The 17,106-nt window shown below is 29.9% G+C and overlaps 1 protein-coding gene across 2 annotated transcripts; it reads right to left on the reverse strand.

The window, feature by feature from the left end:
- Positions 1 to 2,020: 2,020 nt before the first annotated feature.
- On the reverse strand, positions 2,021 to 5,836 carry LOC114406731 (G-type lectin S-receptor-like serine/threonine-protein kinase SD3-1). Of its 2 annotated transcripts, XM_028369518.1 has the most exons (3): positions 5,502 to 5,836; positions 4,902 to 5,040; positions 2,021 to 4,721 (listed from the first exon to the last, which is right to left on the reverse strand). In XM_028369518.1, the coding sequence occupies exon 3, from the start codon at positions 4,613 to 4,615 to the stop codon at positions 2,342 to 2,344; it is 2,274 nt and encodes a 757-aa protein (XP_028225319.1). In that variant the 5' UTR covers positions 4,616 to 4,721; positions 4,902 to 5,040; positions 5,502 to 5,836; the 3' UTR covers positions 2,021 to 2,341. The 2 variants fall into 2 exon arrangements, with proteins under 2 accessions (XP_028225319.1, XP_028225318.1); XM_028369517.1 differs by having other exon boundaries at positions 4,902 to 5,836.
- Positions 5,837 to 17,106: the final 11,270 nt, after the last annotated feature.

Consider the following 17,106-nt stretch of genomic DNA (forward strand, 5'->3'; position numbering starts at 1 on the left):
CTAGTTAAATGCTAGTTAAAGGAAAACTAGTTATATGATTTAATGTTTTTTAAATTATTAAATCAATTTTATCATGATTGATTGCCATTTCCAAAATATAATAATATTAAAGGGAATTGTAGGATTTTTCAAAATTTAATTATATATTTTTTAATTTCTTTTTAAAAGGATACAACATAAAAGAGAAAAAAAACAAAAAAAAAACACAATGTTAGATTTTTTTTAAAATATGGATAAATGAATAATATTTATTCAGATTAATAGCTAATTTTTGATAATCTACAATACATGGACTCAAAATTATTATTTTTATTAAATAATTAATATTTTAAACTATTTAAATATATGTTACAGTTTAATATTTTATATTTGACTTGGATTCAAATTTTAAATATTTATATATAAGTTCAATAAATTTTGAGGGTTAAAAAATATCTAACGTATATGATGTGGGAAAAGCCTAAATGTTATGTAAATACTTTGCATTAACTAAAAATAGTATATATTTCATATTTATTTTAAGAATATATATATACATATTAAATCAGAAGCTTCTACTTTTGATTTGCAGCACACCAATACGCAATTGAGTCCATTAGTTAGTGAGTGTGGCCTCTTAATCACCCCTTTGCCAACCAACACTAAAAATAAAAATTTGATATTTATCATCCACGAGATTACAAAATTTGTTTTCTGATAATTCATAATTTTCTTAATCATAATTCAAGAAAATTATAAAAACATCAAATAAATAAATATAAATATAATACATATTACATTTATATCACACAAAAAAACTTATCATATTATTTGTGATTACACTTAGTATAGTAGTGTTTGAAATTCGATAAATAACCTCAATCAAATATAAATTTTTGACCATGATATCGAAATACTTTCCACCAACATAATTAAATTTATCCATCAACTGTTAAGTAAATTATAATACTTTAACAATTATTTCAAATCATATATAAAATAACCACTGCACAAAAATTTAAACAAAACAATTTCAATATTTATTCCAATCTTATCTTTGAAAACAACTGTGTTGAGAAGATCGTTTTTCAATGGCTGATAAAAATACTTAGGAAGTTAACATATTTCAATATAAAATAATCTAAAATTAGAACAGACACGTGAAAAATATTATAATATGATATCATCACAGTAATTAAAAATAAAAAATACTTAAGTATATAAAAAACACTTACAAATTAATGACCATGAGACGCGTATAAACAAAGTTAGTTGTAATTTATCACAACAAATTCGAAATTACCTTGATGAAGAAAAGCATAATGATAACGGGTTAAATGATTTTGTTGTATATTTATAATGATATTAATAGTAAGAAGGTAAACGGAAATCACATGAATTAAAAAGGAAATGAAAATATTTAATTTTTTTAATTGGTGAGACGTTTTTTAAAATCATTTAAGTGGCTATAGACGTTTTTTAATTGCCTACTCACTAATATTTTGGTTTAAGCCTGCACGTTTAATTTCATTATTCATAATTATCCCCAAAGCAAATGTTCATTTATTTTATTAAACAATTGAAGCCTCTTCCACATTGTGTTTTATTTTCTTCCAAAACTACCCCCATTATCTCCTTTTATATCCCAAAAATACGCCCACCCTACTCCTTTTATATATATAAAGATTACAGAAAATAAAATATTTTGCATGGATTACAACATAAACAAAGAATCTAACTTTATTGGTTAAATAAATTGTTTGTGAGTTGTTGAAAATTCCTTAATTACTCTTCAAATAAAGACCAACTAGAACAGGAATTCATCTGTTAGCAAAAGAAAAGAAAAAAAAGAACAGGAATCCATCAGACAATTGGAAATTGAATTTCTATCTTAATCTATTTTGTCCTTGAAGTGACAAATCCACAATGACTAATATTCACACATAACCAAAACATAAAAAAAAAAAAAAAAAAGACACTACTCAGTCATTTAGTATGTGCTCAAATGGACTTAAATTCATGCCAATGCCACAAATTCAAATGAACAACTTGTAGCATGTTTGGAAAACCATTCAGATACACCTAAACACCCATTCAATGTCAACGACAAAAAATTTTCCTTCTCCAAAGGGATTCCCAAACATGCTTTTAGAGTTTTAGTCTTCAAAGTCTACAGTCACTGGCTCACATCGTCATATAGGTTTAGTTGAGGGGCAAAAAATATAGCGCATGGCTAACTTTTTACTAAGATGTTAGTCCTATTCTACTATACAAGTTGAATATGAAGGAGACTGAAAAAGTGAAATAAATGAAAACAAGTTCCTAAAAATTCAGCTGGCATAAATAAACACTACTGAAACCCTTAATCTGAACCATTTTCTTGTGGATCATCTTCCTGTAACGGCCTGTGCAAGACAAATGGCGGCGGTGGTGGATCAACGTTCAATGTACCATCTAGTACTCTCACTACCTCCTCCATAGAAGGTCTTCTACGTTCATCCATTTGAAGGCACCAGAATGAGATTCTTAACGCACGCTCCAGTTCCTCTGAATTGACAACACCATCAAGTCTTTTATCAACAACATTAACTGCCCTACCTTCCATCCATTCTGTATAAGCCCACTCATAAAGTTGCTCATGAACTAGACACCCTGTGAACAACGTTAACGCTAACTTTCCAAAATCCCCCACATCCTTCTCAGCTGAAAAGCCACGATATGTGGCCTCACCATCCGCTATTGCAAACCCATATTCACACACCTTGGCCACTGAATTTTCATCCAACATGACATTCTCACATTTTAAATTTCCATGGCTCACGAACTCCCTACATCCAGTGTGCAAATAACAAATGGCCTTTGCCACACTTGAGCATATTTCAATTCTCTTTCTCCAAGTTAGCCTCTTGCAAAGGGTACAATCATTTATGTATTTATGCAGTGAACCGATTTTGACATATTCATACACCAAAAATCTATGGTTAAACTCGCAACAATAACCTTCCAGCTTCACAAGGTTCTTGTGGTGGATGTTGCCCAACTTCATAACAGCACTCCGGAACTTCCTTTCTTCTATGGATGCATTCAGGTCTTTAACTGCAATCAGGTGATTGTTCGGTAGCACACCCTTGAACATGTTTGGCCCAATTTGATCCTTGAGATCCCCAGTGAGGCTCTTGATTTCTGAGAAGGAGAACACATTTAAGCCTTTTGCATTTGGGCTTGTGAAAGCTATAGCAACATTTCGCATAGTGGAGTTTTTTCTTCTGAAGATGATGAAAATAATTCCCAGCTGGAGGATAGCAAAGATGAAAAATGTTCCTGAGGCTGCTCCCATCAGACAAGGAACACAAAGCCTACGAGGCAGTTTCGGTGGAGGTGACTTTGTGAGACCAGGATTTACAGCAAATGGACCTGAACACCTTTTAACAAAAGATATCGAGTTTAGAGATGGAACTGCATAGCCAGTAACATACTTAGTTTTCTTTATGGAGCATTGTGGTCTACCATTGTTGGAAAATGTTGCAACCGTACACTGCGTGTCATTCAGACATAACTGCTCACATTGCTGCAAACTACTTATGACAACTGAATCATCAGGAGGATAAATTCCGTAAAGATATGTGTTTTTGTACATAAGCATATTGGATCCAGACTCACACTCCTGTTCATATGGAACCAAACATTGGTTAGACTCAGTTACCTCAAAAGGGCACCAACAATCAGTAGAACCTGAAGCAGTGAAGATACAGACACCACGCTGACTGCATGTTGCAAAGACTTTGCACTGATTCTCAACAGCTTGCCAGACTGATCTCCATGATTGTGAAGCTTCAATCCAAGAATACAAGCGGAGATTGCCATCCACATCTAGCCTAAGAAATCGGTAATTCACAGAATCATTATGGTCTTCTCCAAACACACTCCAAACAGCTTTTAAACTTTGGTCTTGAAGTTGCAAAGCTCCACCATTTGTAAGAAATGCAGTCAGATTTGAAGCAGAAGAAGGGCTTTCACTTGTCCAATATATGACATGACTATCCCAGCGAAGCTGCAATTGACCAGAAGGATTCATGTAAAGAGTGTAGGAACTAGACATGGGGTTCTTGGTTGTAGCCCGAAGTGTCTCATAAACAGATAAACTCTGTCCGGGAAGGAGTGTATCAGATGGAGTATCAAAACTTTGCCAAATGATGTTTTGTTTTGTGTCTATCAGAACAAGATTGCCATTATCACGAAGAGCAGCTGAAGCAACAGCTCTGTTGCCAGTTCCACTCCTCCATGCAATGAATCCTTTTAAGGAATCAAACAGGATCAGTTCCCCTTCAGGTGTGAGTTGGAAATAGGACATGTTACTCACTTTGTCATGAGCTCCAGCAACCCAGACCACTGTTTGTTGGTCATACGGTATAGACTTTGAATTGAAACGAATGCCAGCACTAAACTGATTAGGTTCATCTGAAATGTTAAAGAGCCCAAATGCAAAATCACCATTGGAGGAAACCCAACAGTTATTGTCAACCACAGAAAGTTTTGAACCCAATGGTATCACAGCTGACACAACAGGAAGTAGCAAGAAGCCAACCAAAATACATAGCAACAATGGTGATCTAAAAAGACACTCCTTTTCAAGCATATTTACATATGTTGAAAGGGACAAAATAAAGAGATATACCAACGAATCCAATTGCCCAAGTCACATTTACAAGTGAAAAATGTTGAATTCCAACTTGGCCAAACACCTATAAAGAGATTAGGTAAGTTTTAGTCAAGGCCAAATAGTTGTTCAGCAGTGAAATGATAAGAGCTCGAAATCACATATTTCTAGGAACATTAGGTAGTGAACAATGCAAAGTTTGAAGGGCCAGAAAGAATTTTTCAAAATGAATCAAAAAGAGGAAGAAAATGTACACGTTTGGTACCTTAAAGAATAGTCCAAAGCTCAGAAACTCAATCAGCAAACACAAACTGTTTCCACGAGCATCATTGACAATGTAGCACCATAAACTTGTCAAACCAACTTGAAATTGGACAGTGATGAGAACCATGCAAGACTAATAGCTGCAAAAGGAAGATAGATAGGAGATCTTAGGGTAAAAGCCCTTTTCATTCATGTGGAAAGTAACAGGAAAAGATGGGTTTGTGTTTTAAAAATTGGAACTTTAGGGAGAGATGGGACCCAAATTAGACTAAAGAAGATCCCATTTTGTAGAATGCAATTACTTTTCAAGGTTCAGACTTTTAAGAAACAAAAGAACGGTCTTGCAGAAGTGCAACCTTGAATGTCACAAATGGTTCCAATAACAAGACCATGAGATGAGGCCAACCCCACAAAAGAATGAAAAAGAGAAAATTTTCACAACATTGCTGATAGCTGAAAAGAGTTAGCTTGGCATTTTCTGGGTTAAAGAGAATGAGAGAGATCTGAACAAATCAAACACAGTGGAAAAGCTTGAGCTCAGAACTGGGGAATGCAGAACTTGAATGCACAAAATCTCATGACCCAGATGGAAATTTTCTACCTTTATTTTCCTCCTTTTCTTAGAAACCAACAACTTGGTTGGAAAGGAAGTGAGCTAAAGAGAGGGACTTGAACAATGAGAAAGAAACAACACAGTTGTTAAGTGGTTAACTTGTTGGGTAAGGATATGAAGTTAAAGAGCATGAGTTACTAAAAGGTGTGGGCGGAAAGAAAGTGGAAGTGCAGCAGAAAAGGAATAGTATGAGTGAGAATAGGAGCAGAAGGGAAAAGGATATTTGAGCAGACAGAGGGTGTGAGAGTACGGTGAAGAGCGATTGACGAAGAAGAAATGAAGAACGGAAACCAGTTTTCAGTTTACGACGGGTTAATTATTTTTTCTTACTCTTCTTTAGTATTTTTTTTAAGTCATTAATAATAATAAGAATTAAATATATATTTTTTTTTAATTTAATATTTTTTATTTTGATCCTTCTAAATTTATTTTAGTTTTTATAAAATTTGATTATTTTATTTTGTATGATTTAAATGTTTTAAATAATGTTTTTATTATTTAAAATACTATCTAAATACTTAAAAAACAAAAAAAAATTGCAAAGAAAAAAATAAAAAAAATTACACAAACAAAATTAAAAAAATAATAAATTTTAAATAACAAAAATATATTTAAGCCTAATAATAAAAACAAGATAAATACTTAACCGTCCATATGTAAAAAAAAATACACAACAGACAACCAAAATTAATTTTGTATTTGATTGTTCAATGTAAATTATTGTCTTAGTATGTTTTTCATCTCTATTTTTTAAAATTTTGTATTTGATTTTTAATAAAATTATCTTTTGGTTCTGATTTATTTTTATTTTATGTTTCCTTCCTATTCTTACATTGACTTTATTAACTATCTAATGGAAAATATATTGGCGATTGTGATAAAACAAAATTTTTAAAAAAAAACCTTAACAAAGCCAACATAATGACGGAGAGTTAGAGACAAAATGAATTTTTTTAAGAGATCAAAAAATTAATTTTTTATTAGAAATAAAATGTAAAATCTGATTTTTTTAATGAAAAAAAATATATTTAACTATGGGCTAATAATTAACTAGGGTGAAATACACTTTGTTAGTATGATATATTTAAGGTCGTGTATATTTCAAGTCATCAAGGCTCTTTTCTTAGACCTATATATTAACAAAAAAGTGTTTAATATCAATGTACCGTTGAGGACTGAGGCTATGGACTATCTATATGAATTAATAACTACAAAAAAGCCTGAGTCACATGTTTGATTCACATTACTAATAAAAGTTTGAACTACATGTTTGCTAACTAGAAGTAATTGTTAATTTTGAAAGTCTATAAATATCAAGTAACAATTGACACTACATGTTAAAGAGATGAACAATAACTAGTTGTTAATTGAGAATAAAATAGTTATTTTATTTTCTTTCTATATATGTTATAAAATTTAATATTTCTATTTCAAATTATCTTTGTTATCACATTCTTTTCTCTTAAAATTTCTCTTTTATATAAAGTAAAATGTTAGAATTACTTAATTATTAAATATTAATAAATGATTTTGCAGCTAAAAAATATTAAAAAAATAATATAAAGATTAATTATTAATAGTTCATTTTTTGTATACTTTTGCACCCTTTTTTCATACTTGATGAATATTTCATAAGTCTATTTAAATATTTTGCTGTTCTCCAAAAAATTTACACACAGCCCTGCTGCAGGTTTTATTTTGTCACATGCAGTCTTCTTTATCACTAAAAAGAATCTTATGGTTTTGTTCCAATTCCAAAACCGTATGAAACAAATTAATTAAGCCTACGGAATTGGCTAGAGAAACCCTAGTTTGCTCTCAGACAAGGGTAAGAAGTCACCCTTTAAATGATCAAAAGGAGAAAAAGATAATTTTGGGTGTAAAACAAACAATGATATATATAATCTTTTGGTGATACAAAAGCAATGAAAAGAAGGGAGATTCTCTTTTGATCTCTCCACTCCACTCCATCTTTTATCAAAAGCATACAGAAATTTTAAATTACATATGAGTAGTGAAAAGCACTGGTTGGGTACAAACTGAATGCAATGTAATAATAAAAGTGGCCCTTTCCCTTCCTCGAATACTCATTATAAAATGGACCTGTTCACATTTTTGTATGAAAATAAATAATAAAGTTTGACGTGGTATCTTAAGTGACATAATAATAGTTCCAAATCTTGTGTTGAAGTGATCCTTCCCTGGAATATAACGTGGGGGGCACTAGGAAATGGGGCATAGCATATATAATTACCCCTTTCAGCAGTTCAATAACTTACACCCGTGACTCAAGTTCTTGTTTTATTGTCTAAGTTTAAAGTTTAATTTGCTTTTAAGATAGATACATTTTGTTTATGATGAGGTGTTTGGCTTGTTGGCTAGGGTTGGTGAAATAAACATTGACTATTTTGTTTATGATGAGATGTTTGGCTTGTTGGCTAGGGTTGGTGAAAAAAACATTGACTGAAGATACGATTACGGGGATATCGATGAACTAATTTATTTTACTTTTTACATTGTATACTAGGTTAGAATTTGATAACAAAATAATGTAAGAGAAGAATAATTAAGGGGAAATTTTAGAGGGGGAAATTTTTTTATGTGTAGGAATCGTGATTTTTAAAAAATTATGAATTTGTGGTATTATGATTTTTTTTACAAGGCTATTATGATTTTTAGGAATAGTTAAAATTCATCTACTTAGTTATAAAAAATTTAAGAAATCTTTTCACTGGGAATTAATTAAAGATTCTTATATATGGTTTTAATAGAATTTTTATGAATAGGTGAATTTTTTTATGATTTATCTTACAAACTACTTATTGAACTTGCTATATATGGAGTGTCCAGATTTTTTTAAAAAATCACATTTAAATCGAGATTAATTAAATTTAAGCACTAATATATATTTAAAATAAATAACAAGTAATAAATATACTTAATGTATGCGTGACTTAATGAAAAATAAAACAAATCTTAATTTTTTTTTTAAAATGCTCAAATTTATAATGTAAAATGCAAATGGGATATGATATATACTTATTGGTGAAAAGTTTTTAATTTTCCTGTACTCTTCAATTCTATAATTTTTCACATGTTCCTTTACTAATTTATTGTTTTGCAAGCAATTGCATCGAATTTTCTACTGAAGAAATAATTTCCTCAAATTGGAGAATGTATAAAGAAGGGGAAATACATTTAATTAATTAAAAGTTTTGTCCTGTCAAGATCGGCATAGACAAATTTTGTTATAGTTGATAACGTGTGCGTGTTGCTTTATTACCATACAATACCGTGAAGTACATTTACTACATAAGATATGATGACAACATCGATCTTAATTACTTTTTTTTTGTTTGTTAATTAACCTTTGAAATTTTGCTTTTTATGTAAAAAAAACAAAAAAAAAAAGCCCAACCTTTGAAATTTTGCTTTTTCTGTAAAAAAAATAAAAATAACCTTTGAAATTTTGTTCATTCATTGTGTGAGAAAGATGCCTCAGTAGGTGATTGCTATCAAATTGAAAATTTTATATATTTTAAGGTATTATTTAAACTCACAAAATAATTTAAAAATATTTTTTCCAACTTCATATCGATCAATTATTTGAATAGAATTATTTTTGTTCTAAATTTTTTTTCTCGATAATATATAAAGTACTTACCAATTTTATTAATAACTAATCTATATACTTACCAAAAGTAGATATATTTTATACAACTATAACTATTGATTATGCTTCAAAAGTATTTTTTTCCAGCAAAACTTAAAGAATGTTTTTTAAGTGTTGTTACCATTATTTTTTAATTAAAATAACTCTTCTTTAAAATATGAAGGTGACTAGTGTAAATTTTATATCTCCTTATAAAGTATTTACTTAAGAGACTTAAAATTAACCATATATATGAAGATCATTGGTGTAATTTTTATCTCTCTATAAGCACCATATTTACTTATATGTAGCATATCTAGGTATATGCATAACTATAAACTAATATGAAAATAATAGTAATTAGCCAGCCAGTTTATGGTAAACTCAAATGTAATCTTGATGCTGCTTTTTTCAAGAACATGGATTGTATTGTTCTTGCTTGTTGTATCCGTGACCATGCTGGAAAAATGATTGTTGCTCGCACTACCTGTATTCATCCTTGTCTATCAGTAATGGAAGATGAAGTTTTATCTTTGATCGATCAGTTCTCTCAAGTTTGCTACTTCAATTGATTTTTAGAATATAGACTTCGAAATGGACTGTAAAGGGATAATGGATAAGCTCACTCAAGTGCAGATATCTCAGACTGTGGGTTCATCGTCTCCCAATTCCAATCTATTTTATCTTGTAATCAAACTTATAAAGTTGTTTTTTAGGGAAGCAAGTCAATGGAGTAGCTTATGTTTTATATAAGATAGTTTCAAGTTATCCTAGTCTTCAACTTTTTCAATATTTCTACGGTTAAATTTATCCTTAAAAGTGTTATACACTAATAAATTGGTCATTGAAAAATTAATAATAAAAATTTAGTTTCTAAATAAATAAAACACATGTGATAAATTAATTTTATCAATTAATTTTATCGTTAAATTATAATACCCACATTGTTTTTCTTTTCTATTCAACATTTTGTTTGGCCCACATGATTGAAGTTATTAATTATCGCATGGTTGTGTTTTAACTTTTTTAACAGGGTGAAGTTCACTATTAGAAAAAATATCTCAATTGTAAATTGTTAATACAAAATATGAAATAAATTTTCAGAAACTTACTAACTTATTATATATATCACATTAATAGTTTTCCAATAATGATTTAAATTTACCTTTTATCTTTTTCCCTTTAGAAAAAAGGAGTAAAATCCACACAGTTCATAACAACATTGGTTAGAGGTGAATTGCAGCATTGGCAGTTGGACTTGGACATTTTGAAAAGGACCTATTATATGAGTTGTGATAATTTAAAAGACGGGTCCATGAGTTTATTTATATAATTGGTCCCGTTGATAATTATTGTGTTTTTCAAATTAGTCCTATTAGACGACACTTTTAGGTTATTGATTGACATGCTAGCTGGTAGTGTGAGAGCAAGTATATAGTCCTATCTTCTATCTCTGTCAGTAATGCCTTTCACATCATTCCCTAATACTCTATTCAATATATGTAAAAAAGGGAAAGAAAAATTTAAAGAGAAAGAGAATGATTACTGTATAAGATAATCTTCAATGTTGGGTTTGCCTAGCCTCTTTTGCAAAGAAAATGGGAAAAGAGAGTACATGGTTTTTTTTTTTTTTCTATTTCATTAATATATATTGTAGAGCTGCTTCACATTCTCTTGTATCTTTTAATCCAGTTCTCTTTCTTCACACAATCACTCTTCCTCTCTACAGCACCATGGAGACAAGTTGGAATGTTGGATCATGTGTTGTCAAATTTGGATCAAAACCACCACATACAACGAGCCATCGTCTGCTCCAATAATCAGTCACCATATATGCAAAATGCTGCACCATCTTGAGCAAGATATATAGTACAAGTTCATTATGGTTGTGGTCAGCCTTCATATGACACATAATTGAATCTTATGAGTTATGAATTATTTCTCATAAATTAAAAATCTCAAATAAATGTTAGGTGAAAAATAGTTGAATTCATAAATTTATGAGAAGTTGTGTTTTTTAAAATAAATTTATCTGGCTCGAGTCAAAGTTAAAATCAACTGAATTTTGAATATGAAATATTTAAGGAAAATAATCACCCCTAATCACCTTTATAAATCATCAACGACTATTAAGGAAGTCTAATTGAAAGCTTGAGCAAGGTAAGTGAATTAGTTATTTTAAACTCATGATACATGTATTCAATTATTACAAATTAAAAAAAAATCATCAACAACTTAAAATGTAATGGTCCTAAAAAACTGGTTTAAAAATAATCAAATAATTCTCAACAACTATTCTAAAAGAAATTAATTGAGAAGTCAGTTTGATTTTTTTTCAAGTAAGTTTAGTTTGAAAGTAACTGAGTTCCTAACTGTGAAATGGAAAATGGAGAATTTTGGAAAAACAAATGAAAGGTGGGCAATTTGGAATAATATCAAATAAACCTCTCCCATTTATTTTGTGAGATTATTAATTTTGAGAAACATGCTGGTAACCTTACAAACTACAAAGTTTATGAAGAAAATTCCCTTGATCATATCCTATTGGCTTAGGTAAAGTTTCTGATATGTGGCTGTTATTTTTGTCTGACTCGATTGGCAGTTTTTGTATGCTTCCTTTTGGTTTTATGTATCCTTAAGCCCAGGCCCAGCATAGCATAACTATCTTTATCTTTTTGGGTCCAACGTCTTGGGTAGGATTTTGGACTAACGTGAGCCCCTCAAAGCACAATTTTTTTCATATCACTCTTTTTCAGCATTCACACTACCCCTTTCTCCATTACTTTTAAAATTTTCACTTCAAAATGTATTTAAATCCTTATTTACATATTTAATTTAGAAATTGATTTAAAAATTACTTTACAAAATTAAATCCCCATGTGGTGACAAAGGCATAATGACAGTCATGTTGGTGGTGGTAATGATGGTATGATAACAATGATGATAAATTTGTGATATATTTAAAGATTATATATATTTGATTTGTTGTTGGATAAATCTAGATTTTATAGTTACATGAGATTTTAAAATCTTTTTAATATAGGTTTTCTATTTTAATCTAATAATTTAAATTAGTCATTTTCACATAATCTAGGTCTTCTACTTAGCACGAAAATACTATTGTACGAATTGCATGAATAACAACATCTACGGTGCTAATTTGTTTTAAAACTGATCTTGGTGAAAATAATTATAAAAATAAAAAAGAATTTCATGAAAATCCCCATTCCTGCGTTTTTTTACGAAACTTGATTTGGTAACTTTTAGCATTTTCCTTCTCATAATATTCTTCATCTCTTTATACACAAAGAGAGTACCGAGGAAGGAATAACAAAATCATAAGTACATGTGATCCACTAAATTATATATAACTTAAATTTATATTACAATAAATTAATTGCAAAACTTGAATTTAAACTGCTCCAAAAGATGTAGAGATTATCATGTTAATAGTCCAATAATTTTTCTTGTATACTCTAACAGCCTTTCATAACAGTAAATGGATATGATGAGGTGGTGGTTTATTCACTTCGATCGTTTTAAGGATGGACCGTTTATTTCTTGTCACCTATAATGGATGCTGTTGATTACGTGAATTTGTGGGCATTTTTTAATCTTAAACAGCTTATAACGAAGAGTAGTTGCACATTACAGCTTGTGTGAAGATTGTATGGTCAGGATTAACTCCTTACCCCTTACAGTCAACATAAATCCTCAAATGAACCAAATGCAACAACGTTAACATAAATTCAGTTTTGGTTTCGCCATGCACAACGCGCAAGTTAAAGAAAACGATAATTTGTTATTATATAAAAAAACAATTCTTTTGGAGCAAGTTGAGATTTTTGAGAATGAAGCATGGAACTTGAGGGTGGTCATAGAAGCCGTCAATGCACTGAGAGTAGGACAAGTGTCCGCTAAGCAACGAGGCAGGTGGCATTTGGTCTCCATGATAGGGAGCCATGGTAGCCGGCCAAATTTCCATGTCACAATCCAACATCAAAGGTAAAGTGTCTCTATTCATCACCCTTGTCCCCACCCCAAAATCAAAGTGAGAAAGGTTACTTTCTTGGTTGAGACTTGAGACAGATAGGGATTTATATATATTATGCTTTTATATGCTTCCTACTTACTTCCCCATTTTTGCATCACTTGCCCAATTTTAAAAGAAAAAGGGGCATATCTTAGCCTTCCATTTGATCCACCAATTATAAAGTTTTATTTATTGGGCCCTTATTCTCCTTTTCCTTAATTTGTAATACATGCAAGTACATGAATGCATTTGCAGTTTTGCACATACAGCACTTGTGCGGACTCCTATCGATCTTTATATGCCGTCTCCACCTTTGAAAATGAGAGCAAGAGAGAGAGAGAGGAAAACTCAAAAACAAAAACAGGGCTTGGTTTGAGAGTTTAATTTTCCAAATACAATTTTATTTTTAAATTTATTTATTTGAAATGTACAGTAACTATAATTACTCATTTAATCTCTATAATTAAAAAATATATATTTTTCCTTCATGATTTTTTTTGTCATCTCTATACTTGAAAACATTCATTCTTAGTTAATATACATACTATTTTAATTTCATTTAGTCTTTGTCATAGAGATTAAAATGATATGTGTTGAGACTAAAGTAAATTAATTTTTTTGTGTATGTATTAAAAATAGGATTTTTTTTTTCAATTATAAGGACTAATAAAAAAATATTTTGTTGTAATTATAAAGATCAATTGAGTATTTTTTTATGACTAGCCAAAAAAGTTCTTCTTAACTACACCTATCCCATTTAATTTATTATATTTTATATTTAATTTTAAAATTAAATTTCGACTGTTATTTTATTGAAATTGGCAATAGTTAAAAATATTTTTTTATTACAATCGAAATCATTTATTGTAAATTTAAATATAATTTGTATATTAAAAATATATATTTATTATAAAATTTAATTATAAAAAATAATCATTTATCTTATATTATATACAACCTAAAATACTAGTTGATAAACAATTTTTCTAAAGTAATTATTAAAGAATCAAATTCAACCGCGTGGAATAAGTAAGTACTGTGTGCAAAGAATAATATATATATTCGGTGACAAATGATAACACTTTTGTTTTTTAGTGCGATATTAATTATTTATAAAATGGATAATCTTGTGAGAACAAAGCACATTACAAATAACATTAGCTACTATGCATGAGTCAAAATATAACGAGGAAAAAAAATGCAAGGAATTTTGCATGATTAATTTAGTGTGTGTTTGAATTGTGGTTGAAAATCTCGTAATAAATTTATTGAATTATAAGTATGAAGTGAAGTAAAAAAAAAGTTGAACATAAGTGAAAAGAATCTAAGTCTGATGTGAAATGGGATATGTATCATAAATGGACTAGCTAATGAGATTTAGAATAAGGTATTTACCGGTATTTTTAAGTGTTACAAATAACTTGCATGTCTAATTGTGGGTATTTTCAATGTGCAAATGTTTTTACTATCATGTCCTTTACTTGCCTCGTGGAACTTGTGGGATTATACACACACAAAAAGCAATTGGTACTGGAGGAGAGAGAAGAGTTCATTCATTCAACATTTCGAGCTCTCGGCATATCTTTGCTGCCCATTCTGCCAGCCTAAGGTCTTTGAACGTCTTGCTATCACTGGTAATGGCGGTTTTGTCGGGGCTTTTGGCAACGCTCTATGTCGTAGCTGGGGATTGCAATGATGATTGTGATAGGTGAAGATGATGCGAGAGGTTCTCATGTGTTTATTATTTGTTGGATTTGAGGGGCATCAATGAATGATGGAATGTGGGTGTGTGACCATTGGAGTATTTGAAATCCTGAAAGTGGATTGGTACTGCCAGAGAGGTTTATTGGAATTTTGATCTTTTGATCTGGTCATCACGAATGTCATTTTCGTGATCAAAGTCATGAAACATAACTCACAAATTAAAATTTTGTATCTTTTTTCTTAACCTTCTTTTCTCTGTTTGCTTCGTCTATCTTTCCTAAAAAATATTAAAGAGGAAAGTATCAAATTAGTTCCTCATTTTTTGAGGTGTTATCAATTTAGTTTCTGAGATTTAAAAAATGTTAAAATGATCCCCAACTTTACGTTCCGTTTACCACGTTAATTTCTGTCATTAGTAGTCTCGTAACACTGTTAGTAAATGTGTGATGTGACACGTTAAGTACTACCTGAACACACACGTAGAACTTTCACATCAGTTTCTTCTACTTGTCATGTAAGAAGGGACTAAATTAACATTAAAAAGACTAAAATGACATAATTTAGGTGATCATCTTTTTTTCCAAAATGTTAAAACCCTAACGGCTACTTTAACATTCACGCTTTCATTCCATTTTTCCCCCTACTCATACTCTAACATACACGCAAACTCTCTTCCAAATCCACTTTCTTATCCACAACCCAGTGAATATCACCCACATTGTTATATTTTCTACAATGCTTCACCAGATTGGTTAGAAGAAAGAAATTTAAATAATTAGTTTCTATCTTATCCCTTACATCTAACTCCCCACCAACATACTCCAATTTTCCATCAGCTTCATTCTTGGTAAAGGTACCTCCATGGTGTAGTACTAAGGTTATTTCCCACATCTTGTATAACCAAGGTACAACAAACAGAGAACACAATTTTCCATCTTGCTACGTGTGCGTCTAGGTGGCACTTAACGTGCCACATCACACATTTACTAATGGTGTTAGGAGACTACTAAAGTCGAAGATCATTTTGATATTTTTTAAATCTGAGGGACCAAATTAACCGCGCCTCCAAAAGTGAGAGAATAATTTGGTATTTTACTCTAATAATAAATAAACCTTAATAATTGGGTTAAAATGATAACTTACTCAACAAACCAATTTCTTTTATTTTTATTTTTTACTAAGTAAACAATTTTTATTTAAATATTTCTCTTCTATTTTTCTTTATTTCTCTTCAACCAAATCATATATCTTTTCACTCTATTTCTTTTCTCACTTATTTTGTTTTCTCCTTTTTTTTCTCTTCACAATGAAACAACCCCTTTGTTCTCTATATATTGATTTGATTGTATGAACAATTTGGTTGTCAGAGTTTATCTTTCTAGGCCGAGTAAAGTAATGGACTCAATAATATTTTCTAACTAATATGATTTGATTAAAAAAATTAAAATATATTTTTATTCTTTAATTTTTTTATTAAATTTTGTTTTGTTTCTTTGTTTTCTAACTTTATTTTTTGATCTTATATTTCTCAAATTTGGATCAATGTTACCCTTCTAAAATAGTATTTATTTTCAATTTTGAGGTATAATTTAAGTATTATTTGTTTTTACTAATTTAAGACGTGGAATTTTTCTTGCTAAGTTGACTAACATGAAAGTTATCACATCTAACTAATTTTTGAAAAAAAATATAAAAAAGATAAAATTTGCATGAAAAATAAGTTCACGAACAACTAATAAAACCCAAAAAATCTAATAATTTTTTTGATATAATATAAGAACATTATTGTTGTTGATGCTTAAAATGTTAAGGTTAAAAACTCTAGGTGACATCTTAAACTAATTTGTTAAAAAAGGAACTTGGTCGAGCCTAGTGGTAGGGGATTTGAGTTAATATGCATGAGATTCCATATTTAAAATCTCAATGTAATCATTATATATAAAAAATAAACTTGGTTCAACTTAGATTTTAAAATAGGCTAAACCAGATACTATTCCTCCCCTTTATTTGTTTCCATGAATTTAGAGTGGAAAAGAGTGTGATAAAAAAAAATTAGTGGAAATTAAAGATTAAAAATTCTCCAATAAAAGAAGGAAGAAATGCTAAAATAGTTTTTGGACAATTTTCTTTAATTTATATTTATAACTATATAACAGCCTGCATTTTGGAAAAGTACAATTGACAAGGAAATCACATACTTTTTA

The sequence above is a fragment of the Glycine soja genome, chromosome 3 (assembly GCF_004193775.1).
Source record: "Glycine soja cultivar W05 chromosome 3, ASM419377v2, whole genome shotgun sequence".
Lineage (NCBI taxonomy): Eukaryota > Viridiplantae > Streptophyta > Magnoliopsida > Fabales > Fabaceae > Glycine > Glycine soja.